At 47.2% G+C, this 22428-nt stretch overlaps 1 protein-coding gene across 1 annotated transcript in view; it reads right to left on the bottom strand.

The window, feature by feature from the left end:
- The window catches only part of LOC147096471 (cytochrome P450 2K6-like), an 81519-nt gene that overhangs the window by 29879 nt on the left and 29212 nt on the right, over window positions 1–22428 (bottom strand). The window contains exons 4-5 of the mRNA XM_085975262.1: window positions 9635–9795; window positions 5127–5300 (exon numbers count right to left, since the gene is read on the bottom strand). Coding sequence (XP_085831388.1) covers window positions 5127–5300; window positions 9635–9795 — 335 coding nt within the window. The remainder of the gene's footprint in view (window positions 1–5126; window positions 5301–9634; window positions 9796–22428) is intronic.

A 22428-nucleotide genomic window follows, 5' to 3' on the forward strand; every position in this document is an offset into this window, starting at 1 on the left:
TAATCTGCCTTCCTGTGGGGGTGACTGCAGATGGCCTTGCAGGAGGACCTTGAGCACCTCTGGGCCTAGAAGGCCCACCTGTGGACTGCACCACCACAGCATGGGCGGCAGCAGTCTGGACTAGTTGGCTGACAAATGCAGTCATCCTGAGAGAGGACAGCAGGTTCGTCCACTACGGAGCCACTGCCACTCCCCTGGGGCGGTGCCTCAGCATTCTTAGCCACCTGTTGGAGGACAGATTGCTGGAATGCTGTGACACCGTGCAAGCCCCTTTGCACACTGGTAAACTCAGCCACGATGGGCAGCAGTCTGAGCTTGCATGGCAGCAAGCTGAGCTTGCATTACTTCAGTCTGTGCTTCCACTGCAGCACTCAGACGTAGGGTGGCTTACATAGAAACATAGAAGATAGGAGCAGGAGTAGGCCATTTGGCCCCTCGAGCCTACTCCGCCATTCAATGCGATCATGGCTGATCACCCAAATTCAGTACCCTGTCCCTGCTTTCTCCCCATACCCCTTGATCCCTTTAGCCTTAAGAAATATATCCAACTCCTTCTTGAATATATTTAATGAATTGGCCTCTACTGCCTTCTGTGGTAGAGAATTCCACAGGTTCACCATTCTCTGGGTGAAGAAATTCCTCCTCATTTCTGTCCTAAATGGCTTACCCCTTATCCTTAGTCTGTGACCCCTGGTTCTGGACTCCCCGACCATTGGGAACATCGGGCTAAAAATTCGGTATCGCCGCGCCAGGTCTTTAGTGCCCGAAATTTTGCACTCGCCCGGATTTCCGTAGCGCCCGCCTGAAATTCAGTTGCGCCGCCCCAAGACGGAGGCGGGCGCTATTGCAGGGTTTGGCCGCCTCGTTTGGGGCGATGAAAGTCAGTTTCAGGCGTCCAGCTGCCGCTGCGGCACCCGATGCGGTGCGGCAGGCTGGGGTACTGCAGGCCTCCTCCTCTTAAGGAGGAGCTGCCTGCAGCCGTGAGATCGCCGCTGGATTCCCCCGGCAAATGAGCCCGGCACCACGGAGAAGTGCCGGGCTCGCAGGAGTCAGACACCAATGCCGCGGGGGGGTGGTGCAGGAGTCCGGGGAGGGAGGTGCGACCAGGCGGCTGCTGGGAAAGCGGCCGGCCGCCCCTCCACCTTTATGCGCCGGCCTCTCGGAGCTGCAAGGCACCGTTTTTCAAACGCTGTTTGCAGCCGCTACGGGCGAGGCGGCCGCAACTGAATTTGGCCATCGGCACGGAATAGCATTGGAACCGGGGCGCTGCGCACACCGATGACGTCATCGGTGCCGGCGCAGTGCTACCGGCTAACGCCGATGTTAGGGACCAACTGAATTTTGGGTGCTAAAAAACTTCCGGCGCAAACCACTCTATAGCCAATAAGTGGGCGCAAACGCGACTGAATTTCTAGGCCATCCTTCCTGCATCTAGTCTGTCCAGTCCTGTCAGAATTTTATAAGTTTCAATGAGATCCCCTCTCATTCTTCTAAACTCCAGTGAGTATAAGCCCAATCGACCCAATCTCTCCTCATACGTCATTCCTGCCATCCCAGGTATCAGCCTGGTGAATCTTCGCTGCACTCCCTCCATGGCAAGAACATCCTTCCTCAGATAAGGCGACCAAAACTGCACACAATACTCAAGATGTGGTCTCACTAAGGCCCTGTACAACTGCAGCAAGACATCCTTGTTCCTGTACTCAAACCCTCTCGCTACGAAGGCCAACATACCATTTGCCTTCTTAACCTTCTTCTGATTGTGCTGCAATGGAAGCTTGAGACATCAGCCAGCAGACGCTGCATGACGGTTGGTTCCACAAGCGCACTAATGGATCTGCCCACCCCTTCCATATGGAAAGGATGGGCTCCAAGCTCTGCGCAAAGCCCTGTGCAAGGTTGGTGCCGGACTCCCCCATGCTCCTTGATATTGCACTCAGGCTTTCTGGCAGGCCGACCAATGCACCCTGCATTTTGTTATGCATTCCCATCAGTGTTCTTCGGTATGCCACCCCATCGAAGTCCCCATCTGAGTCCTCTGCAGCACAAGTCATGTGTGACCTCACCCGCCGGGGAACTGGCACCTGCGCTACCCTTTCCCCTGCCCTGGCCGCAGCCCACTCTTGCCCAGTGACTCACCGCGTGCAGATCACACCTCTAAGCTACCCTCTAAACTCCACACAGTGCCAGTATCTGAGTTGGTGGCTGTGAGTGTCAGATCGAGTGACTGTGTTTCTTCTTCATCACTCTCCTCTCCCACGCCCCAAAGACTTTCCACCATCTACAAGGCACAAGTAAGGAGTGTGATGGAATACTCTCCACTTGCCTGGATGAGTGCAGCTCCAATCACATTCAAGAAGCTCGACACTATCCAGGACAAAGCAGCCCGCTTGATTGGCACCTCATCCACCACCTTAAATATTCACTCCCTCCACCACCGGCGTACCGTGGCTGCAGTGTGTATCATCTACAAGATGCACTGCAGCAACTCGCCAAGGCTTCTTCGGCAGCACCTCCCAAACCCGCGACCTCTTCCACCTAGAAGGACAAGGGCAGCAGGTGCATGGGAACACCACCACCTTCAAGTTCCCTTCCAAGCCACACACCATCCTGAGTTTGAAGTATATCGCCGATCCTTCATTGTCGCTGGGTCAAAATCCTGGAACTCCCTTCCTAATAGCACTGTGGGCGTATCTTCACCACACTGACTGCAACGGTTCAAGAAGGTGGCTCACCACCACCTTCTCAAGGGCAATTATGGATGGGCAATAAATGCTGGCCTTAACAGCGATGCCCACATCTCAGGAATGAACAAAAAAAAACTTCTTGTACAACCACTGGCTGGGCTGGTTGGATTTCTTGGGTATCTAAAATGAGACAGGCACAAGTCTAGGGTTGTGGTGAAGGGAGGGGGAAAGCAAGAGGTGCATGCTTACACCATGTGAAGCTTGTAAATCAAAAGAGATTGTGGGATGAGGGGGAAGTGGGAATTGAGAAGGAGGATAACGAATGAGGATACTGACATCTTGTACTCTTTCAGTCCTGCCGCTGGCCACGGGCTCAGCCATACCCCTCCCAAGAATGGCCAGCACCATCTCCTCCAAGGGGGTGAGGTGATGCAGGTGAGCCTGTCCCTCGCCAATTAGGTTCTACTGGCACTGGTTCTGCGCCACCTTTTCCTGTAAGAGAAAGGGAAGTGTGTCAGTGAGTGTGGTACAATGTGTTTGGTTGATGTGCCTGCCATAGTTGAATAGCTGGCAGTGTGTGCAAGCTGTGAGATGTGGGTGTGAGGCTTGCCGCAATGGTAAGTGTGTGAGGGTGAGGTGAAGCTGTGAATGTGAGGTATGAGTCGTGTTTGGTAGAGATTGTTGGTAGGTGAATGATGGGGGTGTGGTGCATTGAGCAGTGTGTGAGGCTAGTGGTGCAGATGGTGGGAAATGGCATTTGAAGATGAATTCACTGACCTTGACCGTGACTACTTCCTGCACTGAGTCCACATCCTCAGGGGAACACTGCTGGCATTCACCACATTGACTACCTGCTCCCATTGCACTTTTGTCTGTTGCCTGCAGGGCCACTTGACCCCCTGTGGAAAGAGGACCTCTCTCCTCAAATTGACCTCCTGCACCAAGGCCTCCAGTGCTGCATCGGAGAATCTTGGTGCACCCTCTGTCCCCTGTTGTGCCATTATTGATAGATTTTCCCCACTCTTTTCACGAGCCAGTTCAATGAGCTGCTGCAGGCAGAATGAAACATAGAAACATAGAAACATAGAAGATAGGAGCAGGAGTAGGCCATTCGGCCCCTCGAGCCTGCTCTGCCATTCAATGCGATCATGGCTGATCATCCAAATTCAGTACCCAGTCCCTGCTTTCTCCCCATACCCCTTGATCCCTTTAGCCTTAAGAAATATATCCAACTCCTTCTTGAATATATTTAATGAATTGGCCTCCACCACCCTGTGTGGTAGAGAATTCCACAGGTTCACCACTCTCTGGGTGAAGAAATTCCTCCTCTTTTCTGTCCCAAATGGCTTACCCCTTATCCTTAGACTGTGACCCCTGGTTCTGGACTCCCCGACCATCGGGAACATCCTTCCTGCATCTAGTCTGTCCAGTCCTGTCAGAATTTTATAAGTTTCAATGAGATCCCCTCTCATTCTTCTAAACTCCAGCAAGTATAAGCCCAATCGATCCAATCTCTCCTCATACGTCATTCCTCTTTAAGAGGTGCAGACTGCCTTTAAGTAGTGCAGGCTAGCTTTAATTGGTGCTAACCTCACACAAATTTGGGACCCCTGCTGAGCATTCAGCCATTCAATAGCGCATTCAGCGCTGGGCTGAATGCTGCAATCATGCTAATCAGCAGGCAGCACGAAGTTTGTGTGCTTCCTGCAGTCCTCTGAGCGGGAGCGGGTTGCCAGCGGATCGCGATCGCCGCATGCGATTTCAGGGGAAAACCAATTTCTAGGCCCTAAACGTTCCTTGTGGGGCCCAGTGGGGTTCTCCTACTCCTCCTGGCCCCAAAGGGAGAGTCAAAAGTCATCAATTTTGGCCTTTTCTGGCCCTGGCTCCTCATTCTGCTGGGTGGAACTGGCAAGAAGACCACTTCTCGCTCAGGCCACTGGTTACAATAGCATTTAATATTGTAGCCTGCAGGATTGGTGTAGGGCATCAACGGGTGAGTCTCACGGGCAATTTAAATGGTTTCCACTGAACGGGCGAAGTTAAAATCGCCCTTTAAATGTTACCTAAATATACTGGTCCATGGTGTTCTGCACAGGAGACAAGGTGAGATGTTTGTATAGGATAGGAGCATTGAATAATGCGGGTACATTATTGTAGTGTCTTATAGAACCTGCAATAAGATCAATACAAGTGCTGGAAATTGGGAAAAATTGCATATTAACAGTTTTTATATAATGGGAGATGTTTAAGAAATGGGTAAACAATGGGGGATAACTAACACCCTATAATATTTGAGCAACGGTTTCACGTTTCTTTGTGAAGTGAGTGCACAAAGGGCTGCCGATTCCAGTTACAGACACTCACACATGTGCAATGTAAAGGGATCCCATAAATCATTCAGTACTGTTTTACAAAGGAGGGTCTGAATAACCATGGTACCTCTTGCTGTTTGACCAGATAAGCCTCAACATAATTCCTCGTGTCATTTTCAGTCAGCTCTTCGCGAATCTTTGCAATTACAGTTGTCAAAAGTGACTTCAGTTCTTTTGACTGTTCAATGACTTTCTTGTGGTATCCAGGTAGAAATTTCAGAAACGGAAATGCATTAGTTATCTGCAAAATGCAACCAAGTATTTCAATTAGTAAACCAGCCGCACTATTTCACGGTCATTCACAATTCTATGTTTCGGTTGCTAAAGTTAAACTTGATGTTGCCTCTCAAAGGAATGAGTTGGTGCAGAGTTTCCCACAGCATTCAGAGAAACTCCAAATCAAACTCCAGAATTATTTAAAGGTAAAAATTAATGATCTCTTATAGACAAAAATTGTCGAAAATTCAACCATAATTTCTGTGCTCCCTCTACTGAACCCAAACGGTAACTGGTTTCTTTTTCTCTGCTGTGCTTTTGTACTGCATGAGGAAACTACGGAGTAAAAATTTGCCTTGGGCGATAGCGTAAAGCGGGTGGTATTGCACTTGTTATACGCCCCGACTTCAATGGAACTGAATATTGGGCAGTCTGGTGTGAAACTGCTTGCTTTGCTCTACCACCCGAGACGAATTTCTAGCCCCTATCCCTTCAGATGGCTGAACTGCTGATAGAGGCTCTATTTTATCATATTGCTGTATTGAAATAAGTTGTTCATTTAGTAGCTGAGCTATGCCCTCTGCTTCCACAAGAATATCACTATCATTTTACTATTTATGTCACTGCATTACAATAAGGTCCTGAATCCCATTATATTATCCTATTAGAATAAGGTCCTGAACCCCATTATATTACCCTGTTTGAATAAGGTCCTTCATTGTATTATCCTATTTTAATAAGTTGTTGAAACTCATTGTATTATCCTATTAGAATAAGGTCCTGAATCCCACTGTATTATCCTATTTGAATAAGGTGCAGAATCCCATTGTATTATCGTATTAGAATAAGGTCCTGAACCCCATTATATTAGCTTATTAGAATAAGGTCCTGAATCCCACTGTATTATCCTATTAGAATAAGGTGCAGAATCCCATTGTATTATCCTATTAGAATAAGATGCTGAATCCCATTATATTAGCTTATTAGAATCAGTTGCTGCATCCCATTGTATTATCGTATTAGAATAAGGTCCTGAACCCCATTATATTAGCTTATTAGAATAAGGTCCTGAATCCCACTGTATTATCCTATTAGAATAAGGTGCAGAATCCCATTGTATTATCCTATTAGAATAAGATGCTGAATCCCATTATATTAGCTTATTAGAATCAGTTGCTGCATCCTATTGTATTATCGTATTAGAATAAGGTCCTGAACCCCACTGTATTATCCTATTTGAATAGGGTCCTGAATTCCACTGTATTATCCGATTAGAATAAGGTCCTGAATCCCATTTTATTATCCTATTAGAATAAGGTCCTGAATCCCATTTTATTATCCTATTAGAATAAGTTCCTGAATATCACTGTATTATCCTATTTGAATAATGTCCTGAATCCCATTGTATTATCCTATTTGATAAGGTTCTGAACCCCACTTTATTATCGTATTAGAATAAGGTCCTGAACCCCATTGTATTATCCTATTAGAATAAGGTCCTGAATCCCATTGTATTATCCTATTAGAATAAGGTCCTGAACCCCATTGTATTATCCAATTAGAATAAGGTCCTGAACCCCATTGTATTATCCTATTAGAATAAGGTCCTGAATCCCATTGTATTATCCTATTAGAATAAGGTCCTGAACCCCACTTTATTATCGTATTAGAATAAGGTCCTGAATCCCATTGTATTATCCTATTAGAATAAGGTCCTGAATCCCATTGTATTATCCTATTAGAATAAGGTCCTGAATCCCATTGTATTATCCTATTAGAATAAGGTCCTGAACCCCATTGTATTATCCAATTAGAATAAGGTCCTGAACCCCATTGTATTATCCTATTAGAATAAGGTCCTGAATCCCATTGTATTATCCTATTAGAATAAGGTCCTGAACCCCATTGTAATATCCTATTAGAATAGGGTCCTGAATCCCATTGTATTATCCTATTAGAATAAGGTCCTGAATCCCATTGTATTATCCTATTAGAATAAGGTCCTGAATCCCATTGTATTATCCTATTTGATAAGGTCCTGAATCCCATTGTGTTATCCTATTAGAATAAGGTCCTGAACCCCATTGTATTATCCTATTAGAATAAGGTCCTGAATCCCATTGTATTATCCTATTAGAATAAGGTCCTGAATCCCATTGTATTATCCTATTAGAATAAGGTCCTGAATCCCATTGTATTATCCTATTAGAATAAGGTCCTGAATCCCATTGTATTATCCTATTTGATAAGGTCCTGAATCCCATTGTATTATCCTATTAGAATAAGGTCCTGAATCCCATTGTATTATCCTATTAGAATAAGGTCCTGAACCCCATTGTATTATCCTATTAGAATAAGGTCCTGAATCCCATTGTATTATCCTATTAGAATAAGGTCCTGAATCCCATTGTATTATCCTATTTGATAAGGTCCTGAATCCCATTGTATTATCCTATTTGAATAAGGTGCTGAATCCCATTGTATTGGCCCAGAAATTCGGGTCGGGGGGCTTCCCGCGGGTGCAAGCCTCCGACCCGCACTTACCTAGCGCGCCGGCCGTTGAGCTGTGGGCCCGCGTGGGATTCCGATCCTGGGCCTGCTCCAACTGCCGGCGCGCAGTGCTTGCGTATCCCAGGGGCGCAGTTAGTTCGAAGCGTGCCCTGGGATCACGTGGGCCATGGAGAGCCAATGGTAGCAGGGAATCTGTATTCATAGATTTGACAGGAAGAGCTGTCAAAACGATGAATACAATTCAGCCCCAAAACATCACTAAAACTTCAAATAATTTTTTTTTTAATCACATTTTTAAAATAACTATAAATTACATAAAATAACTATTTTAAACAATAATTTTAATTTTTGAAAACATTAATTACATTTTCTAACGGGGCTAAAAATAAACTTACCTTTCTTTAAAGTATTTAAAAATAATAAACCTGTGGAAAAAATGTTTTAATTTTACTTAATTCACCACTTACCTTGTTAAAAGCAGGCCTTGCGATTGCTTTTTACAAGTGTAACTGCTGGAGACTTACCCTCCCGGAGAAACTGGCAAAAGAAACGGAAGCTCCAGGCGCACGCGCTGCCTCTCCGGCGCACACGTTCGACACGTGAACCCCTTCCTTTAAGGGAACGGAAGTTCCGGTTTCCCGTGCATGCGCAGTGCATGCACGAAACCGGCACTTTTGTTGGGCCTACGCGTGAGTACCCAGCGCGTACTCACCCATGGGGACCTGAATTTCTGGCCCATTATCCTATTTGAATAAGGTCCTGAACCCCATTGTATTATCCTATTAGAATAACGTGCTGAATCCCATTGTATTATCCTATTAGAATAAGGTCCTGAATTCCACTGTATTATCCTATTAAAATATGGTCCTGAATCCCATTGTATTATCCTATTAGAATAAGGTCCTGAATCCCATGTGGGACCAGAGCTGGACTGAATTCCTTTGTCTTTTCTTAGACTTTGATGTAAATGTCATTGTTAAATTTCCAGAGTTTCAATTAGTATCAGTTTGGAACAATTAGTTGTTCAGGACGGACTAACAAGGCAAGGGAACACACAATGAATGGTAAAACCCTAGGAAAGACAGAGGATCAGAGGGACCTTGGTGTGCATGTACATAGATCCCTGAAGGCAGCAGAACAGGTGGATAAGGTGGTTAAAAAGGCATATGGGATACTTGCCTTCATTAGCCGAGGCATAGAATATAAGAGCAGGGAGGTTATGATGGAGCTGTACAAAACGCTGGTGAGGCCACAGCTGGAGTACTGTGTGCAGGTCTGGTCACCACACTATAGGAAGGATGTGATTGCTTTGGAGAGAGTGCAGAGGAGATTCACCAGGATGTTACCTGGGCTGGAGCGCTTCAGCTATGAAGAAAGACTGGACAGGCTGGGGTTGTTTTCCTTGGAGCAGAGAAGGCTGGGGGGGGACCTGATTGAGGTATACAAAATTATGAGGGGCATAGATAGGGTGGATAGAAAGGAACGTTTCCCCTTAGTAGAGGGGTCAGTAACAAGGGGGCATAGATTCAAGGTAAGGGGCAGGAGGTTTAGAGGGGATTTGAGGAAAAACATTTTCATTCAGAGGGTGGTTGGAATCTGGAACTCACTGCCTGAAAGGGTGGTAGAGGCAGGAACCCTCACAACATTTAAGAAGCATTTGGATGCGCACTTGAAATGCCATAGCGTACAAGGCTACAGACCAAATGCTGGAAAATGGGATTAGAATAGACAGGGCTTGATGGCCGGCGCGGACACGATGGGCCAAAGGGCCTCTTTCTGTGCTGTATAACTCTATGACTCTATCTATGACTCTTGTGTCCCAGAAAATGATGACACAATGAGACATACCTGAACCATTCGGCTCCCATTGATGTTGTTATTTTGATGCACAAGTTTCATAAATCTCTTGAGTGTTTCATCTTCAGAATCAAATCGTTGCCGAAACAACATAATGGCTATGACATTAGCAGTGGCAGTGTCCATGTCACTGTTTGGCTGGAAAGGCTGACCTGGAAACAAGAGGAGGTTTTGAAATAAATGATTCTGAGCTTCAATCAGTTCTGGGACAAACATAGAAACTGTGGTATCTTGAGCTGGCAATAGATGGAGACAGACGCAGGTTAACTCCTTAGCATGGTTTAATCAACCCTTGCACATAAAAGCTTCTGCCATGAGGCAGCATAAACAAGGAGTACCACAGTACAGATCAGACTTAACTCAGGAGAGCAATTGCCACAGCACCACCTGGTGGATCAGGTTACTCATAACCTCCCAGGTTACTACAGAAACATAGAAGATAGGAGCAGCAGTAGGCCATTCGGCCCCTCGAACCTGCTCCGCTATTCAATGCGATCATGGCTGATCATCCAAATTCAGTACCCTGTCCCTGCCTTCTCCCCATATCCCTTGATCCCTTTAGCCTTAAGAAATATATCCAACTCCTTCTTGAATATATTTAATGAATTGGCCTCTACTGCCTTCTGTGGTAGAGAATTCCACAGGTTCACCACTCTCCGGATGAAGAAATTCCTCCTCATCTCTGTCCTAAATGGCTTACCCCTTATCCTTAGACTGTTCTGGACTCCCCGACCATCGGGAACATCCTTCCTGCATCTATTCTGTCTAGTCCTGTTAGAATTTTATAAGTTTCAATGAGATCCCCTCTCATTCTTCTAAACTCCAACGAGTACAAGCCCAATTGACCCAATCTCTCCTCATACGTCATTCCTGACATCCCAGGTATCAGCCTGGTGAAATAGATTATACAACTTGTGGATCAGCCGCCCATTATACACCCATCAATCGAAAGGTAAATAGGATGGGGTGTATAACGGGCAGCTGATCCGCTGAAGTTGAATTTCACCCCCACTGGCTGATGGTTAGCAATACTGGCTACGCAGCCTGGTTCTGTGCTGTGACATTATGGGATGCTATGGATGCAGCCCGTGTGCAGGGTCAGAAAGTCTGGAAGTAGGTCTTGCGGCGACCCAGTCCCCAAGTTCGCCATGTGGTCGTGTGGCTGCCGTTCAAAACTCTCCACAGAGGGGCTTAGCAATCTTGCCGTGACAGCTGTGGGTCAGTTGGTAGCACCCTCGCCTCTGAGTCAGAAGATTGTGGGTTCAAGACTCATTCCAAAGACTTGAGCACAAAAATCTAGGCTGTCACTCCAGGGCAGTGCAGTACTGAGTCATAGAGTCATAGAGTCATAGGCCTAGAAATTCAGTGCCCTTAGCGCCGATTTTGTGGCGCTAGAGGGCCTAGCGCTGCAATTGGCGCCGGCGCCTAAATTGCCTGGGGCCCTTCTGCCGTGGTAGACCGGTAACGCTGCGCCGGCACCGATGACGTCATCGGTGTGCGCAGCGTCCCGGTTGCCATGGTAACCCGCCCGGACTGGGAAATTGACTTGCGGCCGCCTCGCCCGTGGCAGCCGCAAGCAACGTTCTGGCAGAGGTGCCTTGCACAAGTTTGCGCCGGCGCATTAAAGGCCCCGCGGCGGCCGGCCGCTTTCCCGCCGCCCGCCTGGCCGCAGCTCCCTCCCCGGACTTCCCCCCCCCGCCCCCCGGAACAGAAGCAAGCCCGGCACTTGTCCGAGGTGCCGGGCTCATTTTTAATAAGATTATCGCGGGCCGCGGCCGGGTGCAGGCAGGTCCTCCTTAAGGGAAGGAGGAGGCCTGCACTTCCCGAACCTGCCGCACCGCAGCGGGCGCCGCAGCGCCGGAATAGCGCCGAAATTCAGCGCATAGCGCCAGTTTTCAGGCGCTAACAGCTTTCAGCAGCGCCGGCAGCCGTTTGGGCGCAGAAGTAGTGAATTTTTGGCCCGACCAGCGCGACTTAGCTCCGGCACTAACTTCCGGCGCTAAAGCCGTTGCTGCGCCAAAACCCAATTTCTAGGCCATAGAGTTTTACAGCACAGAAAGAGGCCCTTCGGCCCATCGTGTCTGCGCCGCCCATCCATCCCTGTCCAGTCTAATCCCATTTTCCAGCATTTGGTCCATAGCCTTGTATGCAATGGCATTTCAAGTGCTCATCCAAATGCTTCTTGAATGTTGTGAGGGTTCCTGCCTCTACCACCCTTTCAGGCATTGAGTTCCACATTCCAACCACCCTCTGGGTGAAAAAGTTCCTCCTCAAATCCCCTCTAAATCTCCTGCCCCTTACCCTGAATCTATGCACCCTTGTTATTGACCCCCCTACTAAGGGGAAAAGTTCCTCTTTGTCTACCCTATCTATGCCCCTCATCATTTTGTACACCTCAATCAGGTCCCCCCTCAGCCTTCTTTGCTCCAAGGAAAACAACCCCAGCCTGTTTAGTCTTTCTTCATAGCTGAGGCGCTCCATCCCAGGTAACATCCTGGTGAATCTTCTCTGCACCCTCTCCAAAGCAATCACATCCTTCCTATAGTGAGGTGACCAGAACTGCACACAGTACTCCAGCTGTGGCCTCACCAGCGTTTTGTACAGCTCCATCATAACCTCCCTGCTCTTATATTCTATGCCTCGGCGAATGAAGGCAAGTATCCCATATGCCTTTTTAACCACCTTATCTACCTGTTCCGCTGCCTTCAGGGATCTATGTACATGTACACCAAGGTCCCTCTGACCCTCTGTACTTCCTAGGGTCCTACCACTCATTGTGTATTCCCTTGCCTTATTTGTCCGTCCAAAATGCATCACCTCGCAGTTTTCAGGGTTAAATTCCATTTGCCACTTTTCCGCCCATCTGACCAACCCGTTTATATCGTCCTGTAGCCTGAGGCTTTCCTCCTCGCAATTTACCACCCCACCAATTTTCGTGTCATCTGCGAACTTACTGATCATACCTTTTACATTCTCATCCAAATCATTTATGTAGATCACAAACAACAAGGGACCCAGCACCGATCCCTGAGGTACCCCACTGGACACAGGCTTCCAGTCACAAAAGCAACCTTCGACCATCACCCTCTGCCTCCTGCCACTCAGCCAGTTTAGGATCCAACGCGCCAAGGCACCCTGGATCCCATGGGCTCTTACCTTCTTGACCAGTCTCCTATGCGGGACTTTGTCAAAAGCTTTACTGAAGTCCATGTAAACCACATCCACAGCATTTCCCTCGTCCACCCCCCTAGTCACCCCCTCGAAAAATTCAATCAGATTTGTCAGACATGATTTACCCTTGACAAAGCCATGCTGACTATCCCCGATTAATCCTTGCCTCTCCAAGTGGAGACTAATTTTGTCCCTCAGAATTTTTTCCAATAATTTCCCTACCACAGATGTTAGGCTCACTGGCCTGTAATTCCCTGGTTTATCCCTGCTACCCTTCTTGTATAATGGTACTACGTTAGCTGTTCTCCAGTCCTCTGGTACATCCCCTGTGGCCAGAGAGGTTCTGAAAATTTGTGTCAGAGCCCCTGCAATCTCCTCCTTTGCCTCCCACAGCAGCCTGGGATACATCTCGTCCGGGCCTGGGGATTTATCCACTTTTTGGCCTGCTAAAACCGCTAGCACCTCCTCCCTCCCGATGCTAATATGTTCAAGTATGTCACAGTCCCCTTGCCCGATTTCTATGTCCGCATCGTCTTTCTCCATAGTGAACACAGATGCAAAAAATTCATTTAAAACCCCCCCTACATCATCTGGCTCTACACACAGATTGCCACTTTGGTCCCTAATGGGCCCTACCCTTTCCCTGGTTATCCTCTTGCCCTTAATATACTTATAAAACATCTTAGGATTTTCCTTTATTTTGCTCGCCAGTGTTATTTCATGGCCCCTCCTCGCCCTCCTAATTTCTTTTTTAAGTATGCCCCTGCACTTTTTATACTCCTCTAGGGCTTCTTCCGTCTTTAGTCTTTTGTAACTGCCAAAAGCCCCCCTTTTATTTCTAATGCATTTTTGTATATCCCTTGTCATCCAAGGTTCCCTTTGCTTGTTGGTCCCACCCTTGACCTTTACAGGAACATGTTGGCGTTGTACTCTCTCTATTTCCCTTCTGAAAGTCTCCCACTTTTTTGATGTGGATTTTCCTATAAGTAGCTGCTCCCAGTCCACTTTGGCCAGATCCTGCCTTATCATATTAAAATCGGCCTTCCCCCAATTTAGAACCCTTATTTCCGGGCCGTCTTTGTCTTTTTCCATGACCACCTTAAATCTCACCGAATTATGGTCACTGTCGCCATAGGGAGGGCTGCACTGTTGGAGGTGCCATCTTTTGGATTAAACGTTAAACTGAGGCACCGTCTGCTCTCTCAGGTGGACGTAAAAGATCCCAGGGCACTATTTTCAAGAAATGCATGGTGTCCTGGCCAATATATATCCCTCAATCAACATCACTATAAACCAGATAATCTGGTCATTATCAGATTGCTGTTTCTGGGAACCTTGCTGTGCTGCGTTTCCTACATTATAACAGTGACTACACTTCAAAAGAACTTCATTGGCTGTACAGTGCTTTGGGACATCCTACGGTCGTGACCGGCACTGTATAAATGAAAGACTTTTTTTCTTTTTTAGGAGCTTTGATATAATGTAAGTGAGCGGGGGCGGGCGGGGGGGGTTGGTGGTCGGTGGGTGGGGTGGTGCTTCCCTACTCCTCATTCTGTGCTACTTGCCCCAGAGAAGTGATGTCCTCCTTTTAAACAAGTTGAATGCAGTGCACATCTGCACTTTCACTGCTAAGGTCATTTCCTACCTTCTGATCACCAAGAGGACCTGTTGGAAATCCAACTGAGCAGTGGTTAGAATGTGAAATTCTCAACCGTAAACCAAAGCAGAATCCATCAATTCATTTCAAAGGAATTCAGAGTTTATGGCATTGGAGTTAATCTCCACTAACATTTGAGGAGATGGGTTTCTTACAGGTGCACCCAGTTCTGCTAAATATTTCAATTATATTTCCGGTGCCAAAGGTGTTATGCGATAGCAAGTCACAGAATCATCGAAATTTACGGCCGTCAAAGAGCTATCCAGCCTAATCCTAGCTCTTTCCAGCTCTTGGTCCGTAGCCCTGTAGATTATGGCACTTCAAGTGCATATCCAAGTACTTTTTAAATGCAATGAAGATTTCTGCTTTTACCACTCTTTCAGGCAGTGAGTTCCAGACCCATACCATCCTCTGCGTGAAAAAGGTTCTCCTCAACTGCCTTCTAATCCTTCTACCAATTACTTTAAATCTCTGCCGCCTGGTTATTGACCTCTCTGCTAAGGGAAATAGGTCCTTCCTATCCACGCTATCTAGGCCTCTCATAATTTTATACACCTCAATTAGTTCCTCGGAGTCCACATCACGGAAGACCTCTCCTGGTCCCTCAATACCTCCTCTCTGGTGAAGAAGGCCCAGCAGCGCCTATATTTCCTAAGGAGGCTGAAGGGATGTAACCCGTCACCCCTGATCCTCTCTAACTTTTACCGCTGCACAATAGAGAGCATCCTGACGAACTGTATCACAGTATGGTATGGCAGCTGTAGCTACTATGACCGGAAAGCCCTGCAGCGGGTAGTCAAAACTGCCCAACGCATTACCGGCACCCGGCTACCGACCATAGAGCACATATACCAGAAACGCTGTTTACGGAGGTCACGGTCCATCATCAAAGACCCTACCCACCCCAGCCACAGTCTGTTCGCCCTCCTGCCATCTGGGAGACGCTACAGATGCATTCGCACCCGAACGACCAGATTCAGGAACAGCTTCTTTCCCAGGGCCGTCATCCTACTGAACTCCACAAATAAACTCTAAAGCCTGCACATCTGCCAATGCACTTTATTATGGCTATGTTTATGTTAATGTATTACAAGCCAAATGTATGTTGAATGTTTAAATGTCTTAATCTAAATGTACACTCTCAGGAGCCGCAAGCCTACATTTCGTTGTACTGCACTTGTGCACTAACAATGACAATAAAGTTCATTATGATTATGATGATGATTAGTCTCCCCTCAGCCTCCTCTGTTCCAAAGAAAACAATCCCAGCCTATCCAATCCAGTTCCCCAGTCCTGGCAACATCCTCGTAAATCTCCTCTGTACCCTGTATAATGCAATCACATCTTTCCTGTAATCAGGGAATTCCTAGAGGCTTCTTGCAGTCAGGATGACCACATGTGCCGTAAGTGCCAACGGTTTGGCCAACTTGAGATCCGGTTTTCGGAGCTCGAGTGTCAGCAGGAGGCATTGCGGTGTATCCGCGAGGCTGAGAGTTACGTGGATAGCACGTTTTTAGACGTGGTCACCCCGTAGCATAAGAAAGTGCAGTCAGAGAGGGAATGGGAGACCACCAGTCAGAAGAAGGGGGGCAGGCAGGTAGTCAGGAAAGCCCCAGAGTGCATCTCAGTCAACAACCGTTTTTCTGCGTTGGAAAACGGTGAAAGTGACGGTTCCTCTGGGGAGTGCAGCCAGAGCCAAGTTCACGGCACTGTGGGTGGCTCAGCTGCTCAAGGAGGGAGGAGTAAGAGTGGAAGGGCAATAGTGGTAGGAGACTCAATAGTGAGGGGTCCAGACAGACGTTTCTGCGGCTGCAGATGTGACTCCAGGATGGTATGTTGCCTCCCTGGTGCCAGGGTCAAGGATGTCACTGAACGGCTGCAGGGCATTCTGAAGGGGGAGAGCGAAAAGTCAGAGGTCGTGGTTCACATTGGTACCAATGACATAGGTAGAAAGAGAGATGAGGTCCTGCAACAAGAATTCCGGGAGCTAGGTAGCAGATTAAAAAGGAGGACCTCAAAGCAGGTTGTAATCTCTGGATTACTCCCGGTGCCACATGCCAGTGAGTATAGAAATAGGAGTATAGAGCAGATGAATGCGTGGCTAAAGAGTTGGTGGAGGAGGGAGGTCTTTAGTTTCCTGGATCACTGGGTCTGTTTCTGGGGAAGGTGGGACCTGTACAAGTCAGACGGGTTGCACCTGAACCGGAACAGGACCAACATCCTTGCGGGGAGGTTTGCTAGTGCTGCTGGGGGGGGTTTAAACTAACTTGGCAGGGTGATGGGATACGGAGTGGAGCTATAGTAGGGGGTGATGCACAGCCAAATAAAGAGGAAAAAACAAGTCAATCTGGAAGGCAGAGCAAATATGTAACGGCACAAGGGAGTATGGCAAGACTGGATGGCATTTATTTTAAAGCAAGGTGTCTTGCGAGTAAGGCAGATGAATGGAAGGTGTTGATGAACATATGGGAGTATGATATTGTTGCTATCACAGAGGCATGGTTGAGGGAGGGGCAGGGCTGGCAGCTCAATATTCCAAGGTATAGAATCTTCAGGCGAGACAGAGGCGGGGGGGGTGTAAAAGAGGAGGGGGAGTCGCAGTATTAATCAAGGAGTCAATTACTGCAGTAAGGAGGGATGATATCTTAGCAGGTTCCTCTAATGAGGCCATATGGGTAGAACTTAAAAACAAAAAGGGAGCAAGCACTTTGCTGGGAGTGTACTATAGGCCCCCAAACAGTCAGGGGAAGATAGAGGAACAGATATATAGGCAAATCTCAGAGAAGTGTAGAAATAATAGGGTAATAATAGTAGGGGATTTCAACTTCCCCAATATTAACTGGGATAGTCAGAGTGTGAAAAGCTTAGAGGGTGCAAAATTCTTAAAGTACATCCAGGAGAGCTTTTTGAGCCAGCATGTAGAAAGTCCTACAAGAGAGGGGGCGGTACTGGATCTAATTCTAGGGAATGTAGCCAGGCAAGTGGTAGAAGTGTCAGTAGGAGCGCATTTTGGTGACAGTGACCATAATTTGGTGAGATTTAAGGTAGTCATGGAAAAGGACAAAGATGGACCGTAAATAAAGGTTCTAAATTGGGGGAAGGCCGATTTTAATATGATAAGGCAGGATCTGGCCAAAGTGAACTGGGATCAGCTACTTGTAGGAAAATCCACATCAGAGCAGTGGTAGTCATTCAGAAAGGAAATAGAGAGAGTACAATGGCAACATGTTCCCATAAAAGTCAAGGGTGGGACCAACAAGCCCAGGGAACCCTGGATGTCAAGGGATATACGAGAATGGATTAGGAAAAAAAGGGAGGCTTTTGGCAGATACAAAGGACTAAAAACAGTGGAAGCCCTAGAGGAGTATAGAAAGTGCAGGGGTGTAATTTAAAAAGAAATTAGGAGAGCGAAGAGGGGGCATGAAAAAACACTGGCGGGCAAAATAAAGGAAAATCCCAAGGTGCTTTATAAGTATAATAAGGGCAAGAGGATAGCCAGGGAAAGAGTAGGGCCCATTAGGGACCAAAGCAGCAATCTGTGTGTAGAGCCGGAAGATGTAGGTGGGGTTTTAAATGAATATTTTGCATCTGTGTTCACAATGGAGAAGGACGATGTAGGCATAGAAATCAGGCAGGGGGATTGTGATATACTTGAACAAATTAGCATTGAGAGGAAGGAGGTACTAGCAGTTTTAGCGGGCTTAAAAGTGGATAAATCCCGAGGCCCTGACGAGACGTATCCCAGGCTGCTCTGTGAGGCTAGGGAGGAGATTGAAGGGGCTCTGACACAAATTTTCAGAACCTCTCTGGCCACAGGGGAGGTACCAGAGGACCGGAGGACAGCTAATGTAGTACCATTATTCAAGAAGGGTAGTAGGGATAAACCAGGGAATTACAGGCCAGTGAGCCTAACATCAGTGGTAGGGAAATTATTGGAAAACATTCTGAGGGACAGAATTAGTCTCCACTTGGAGAGGCAAGGATTAATCAAGGATAGTCAGCATAGCTTTGTCAGGGGGAGATAATGTCTAACCAATTTGATTGAATTTTTTGAAGGGGTGACTAGGTGTGTGGATGAGGGTAGTGCAGTTGATGTAGTCTACATGGACTTCAGTAAGGCTTTTGACAAAGTCCCGCATGGGAGACTGGTCAAGAAGGTAACAGCCCATGGGATCCAGAGCAATTTGGCACATTGGATCCAAAATTGGCTTAGTAGCAGGAGGGTGATGGTCGAAGGTTGTTTTTGTGACTGGAAGCCTGTGTCCAGTGGTGTACCGCAGGGATCAGTGCTGGGTCCCTTTCTGTTTGTAGTGTACATTAATGATTTAGATATGAATGTAGGAGGTATGATCAATAATTTCGCAGATGACACGAAAATTGGTGGAGTGGTAAATAGCGAGGAGGTATGCCTCAGGCTACAGGATGATATAGACGGGCTGGTCAGATGGGCAGAACAGTGGCAAATGGAATTTAACCCTGAAAAGTGTGAGGTGATGCATTTTGGGAGAACTAACAAGGCAAGGGAATACACAATGAATGGTAGGACCATAGGAAGGTCAGAGGGACCTTGGTGTGCATGTACATAGATCCCTGAAGGCAGCAGGACAGGTAGATAAGATGGTTAAGAAGGCATATGGGATACTTGCCTTCATTAGCCGAGGCATAGAATATAAGAGCAGGGAAGTTATGATGGAGCTGTACAAAATGCTAGTTAGGCCACAGCTGGAATACTGTGTGCAGTTCAGGTCGTCACACTATAGGAAGGATGTGATTGCTTTGGAGAGGGTGCAGAGGAGATTCACCAGGATGTTACCTGGGCTGGAGCTCTTCAGCTATGAAGAAAGACTGGACAGGCTGGGGTTGTTTTCCTTAGAGCAGAGAAGGCTGAGGGGGGACCTGATTGAGGTGTACAAAATTATGAGGGGCATAGATAGGGTAGATAGAAAGGAACTTTTCCCCTTAGTAGAGGGGTCAATAACCAGGGGGCATAGTTTCAAGGTAAGGGGCAGGAGTTTTAGAGGGGATTTGAGGAAAAACTTTTTTACCCAGAGGGTGGTTGGAATCTGGAACTCACTGCCTGAAAGGGTGGTAGAGGCAGGAACCCTCACAACATTCAAGAAGCATTTTAGATGAGCACTTGAAACGCCATAGCATACAAGGCTAGGGACCAAGTGCTGGAAAATGGGCTTAGAATAGATAGGGTTTGATGGCCGGCGCGGACACGATGGGCCGAAGGGTCTCTTTCTGTGCTGTATAACTCTATGGGGGAGAAATTCAGTATCGCCCCATTTGGGCGCAATTATCGGCCGGGCGCAAAGATTAGCACCTGGCGCTAATTATCGCCTCCGACTGCAAACTTGGCTTCTATCGCCCCTGGAGGTGATTGGAGCGCTAAATCAGCCGCTACACATCTGTCTTAAGGCGCAAAGGCCGAGGAGCGAGGCGCTACCTCAGAGCGCTGGCGAAGCTCATGTGATGTCAGTCAGCAATGGAACACAGACGCACTGGCGCCACCTGCCAGTTCTTAAAGGGGAGGGTCGATCTTGCTCTCCATCCACACCCTACTCATTGCAGCCTTGAATCTCGGCCTGGAGAGACCTGTATATCAAATCTGTTAGAAAGAACCATGGAGAGGCCCAGGGAAAGAGCTCAGAGTGCAGCCCCCATATTCTCTTCTAAATCGATGCTAGGAAGATCAAGTCAGAAAGAACCTGCAAAGTGCTGCTCAGTACCCAAAACTCCTCAACACAGCTTTGAACATCTCCTGCAGTCTCTCTCTCTCACGAGGAATGCGTGGTGCAAAAATTTCGCCAACAAAAAAAGGTAGGAAGCGGTCGCCTTTAAATAGCGTTCCCCCAGTCCCTTCCCAGACTGCAAAACGCTCCCCTCAACCTGTCATTGCTAGTGGCAGGTGGTAAGACAGGGGGCGCCACTCAATATCCGGTCCGGGGCGTTGCACACTCGACTGACGTCACGATCTGCAGGCGCAGGAGATCATGGCGGTAGTGTTTAGCACCGCCGCAAAATGTCCAGTTAATTTTGTGAGCGGCGCAAACATCGCCACGCACACGTGCTAGTTGCTTTGCGCCCCATTAGCGTACTCTTAAATAAAACAAAAAAGGTGACTCAACCGTGGCTAACAAGGGAAGTTAGGGATAGCATAAGGTCCAAGGAGAGGACATATAAATTGGCCAGAAAAAGCAATAATCCTGAGGATTGGGAGCAGTTTAGGATTCAACAAAGGAGAACAAAGGGATTAATTAAGAAAGGGAAAATAGAATATGAGAGTAAGCTTTCAGGGAACATAAAAACTGACTGTAAAAGCTTTTATAGATATGTGAAGAGAAAAAGATTGGTGAAGTCAAGCGTAGGTCCCTTGCAGTCAGAATCAGGGGAATTTATAATGGGGAACAAAGAAATGGCAGACCAACTAAATACATATTTTGGTTTTGTCTTCACAAAGGAGGACACAAATAACCTCCCAGAGATGCCGGGGAACATAGGGTCTGATGAAAGGGTGGAACTGAAAGAAATCAGTATTTGTAGGGAAATGGTGTTCGGGAAATCCCCAGGGCCTGATAATCTACATCCCAGGGTACTTAAGGAAGTGGCCCTAGAAATAGTAGATGCATTGCTGGTCATCTTCCAGAACTCGATAGACTCTGGAACAGTACCCATGGATTGGAGGGTAGCTAATGTTACCCCACTATTCAAAAAAGGTGGTAGAGAAAAAGCGGGGAATTATAGACTGGTAAGCCTGACATCGGTAGTGGGGAAAATGCTAGAGTCCATTATAAAAGATGTAATAGCAGAGCACTTGGAAAGCAGTGACAGGATCGGACAAAGTCAACATGGATTTACAAAAGGTAAATCATGCTTGACTAATCTGGAATTTTTTGAGGATGTAACTGGTAAAATAGATAAGGGAGAACCAGTGGATGTGGTGTATTTGGACTTTCAGAAGGCTTTCGATAAGGTCCCACATAAGAGATTTGCGTGCAAAATTAAGGCACATGGGATTGGGGGCAAGGTATTGACTTGGATAGAGAACTGGTTGGTGGCTAGAAAGCAAAGAGTTGGAATAAACGGGTCATTTTCCGAGCGGCAGGCAGTGACTAGTGGGGTACCGCAAGGATCGGTCCTAGGACCCCAGCTGTTCACAATATATATTAATGATCTGGACGAGGGAATTGGATGTAATATCTCCAAATTTGCAGACGACATAAAGCTGGGTGGGAGGGTAAGCTGTGAGGAGGATGTCGTGAAACTCCAGTACGATTTGGACAGGTTGGGTGATTGGGCAGAAACATGGCAAATGCACTATAATGTGGATAAATGTGAGGTTATCCACTTTGGTGGCAAAAACAGGAAGGCAGATTATTATTTGAATGGCAATAGATTGGGAGAAGGGGAAGTGCAAAGAGACCTGGGTGTTCTTGTGCACCAGTCGCTGAAGGTAAGCATGCAGGTGCAGCAGGCAGTTAGGAAGACAAATGGTATGTTGGCCTTCGTAGCAAGAGGGTTTGAGTACAGGAACAAGGATATCGTGCTACAGTTGTACAGGGCCTTGGTGAGACCACACCTTGAGTATTGTGTGCAGTTTTGGTCGCCTTACCTGAGGAAGGACGTTCTTGCCATGGAAGGAGTGCAGCGAAGATTCACCAGGCTGATACCTGGGATGGCAGGAATGACGTACGAGGCGAGATTGTGTCGATTGGGCTTATACTCATTGGAGTTTAGAAGATTGAGAGGGGATCTCATTGAAACCTATAAAATTCTGTCAGGTCTGGACAGACTAGATGCAGGAAGGATGTTTCTGATGGCCGGGGAGTCCAGAACCAGGGGTCATAGTCTAAGGATAAGGGGTAAGCCATTTAGGACTGAAATGAGGAGGAATTTCTTCACCCAGAGAGTGGTGAACCTGTGGAATTCTCTGCCACAGAGGGCGGTGGAGGCC

This window comes from Somniosus microcephalus, unplaced genomic scaffold (genome assembly GCF_052327205.1).
Source record: "Somniosus microcephalus isolate GS21.2 unplaced genomic scaffold, FLI_Smic_1.0 unresolved_chr1, whole genome shotgun sequence".
Lineage (NCBI taxonomy): Eukaryota > Metazoa > Chordata > Chondrichthyes > Squaliformes > Somniosidae > Somniosus > Somniosus microcephalus.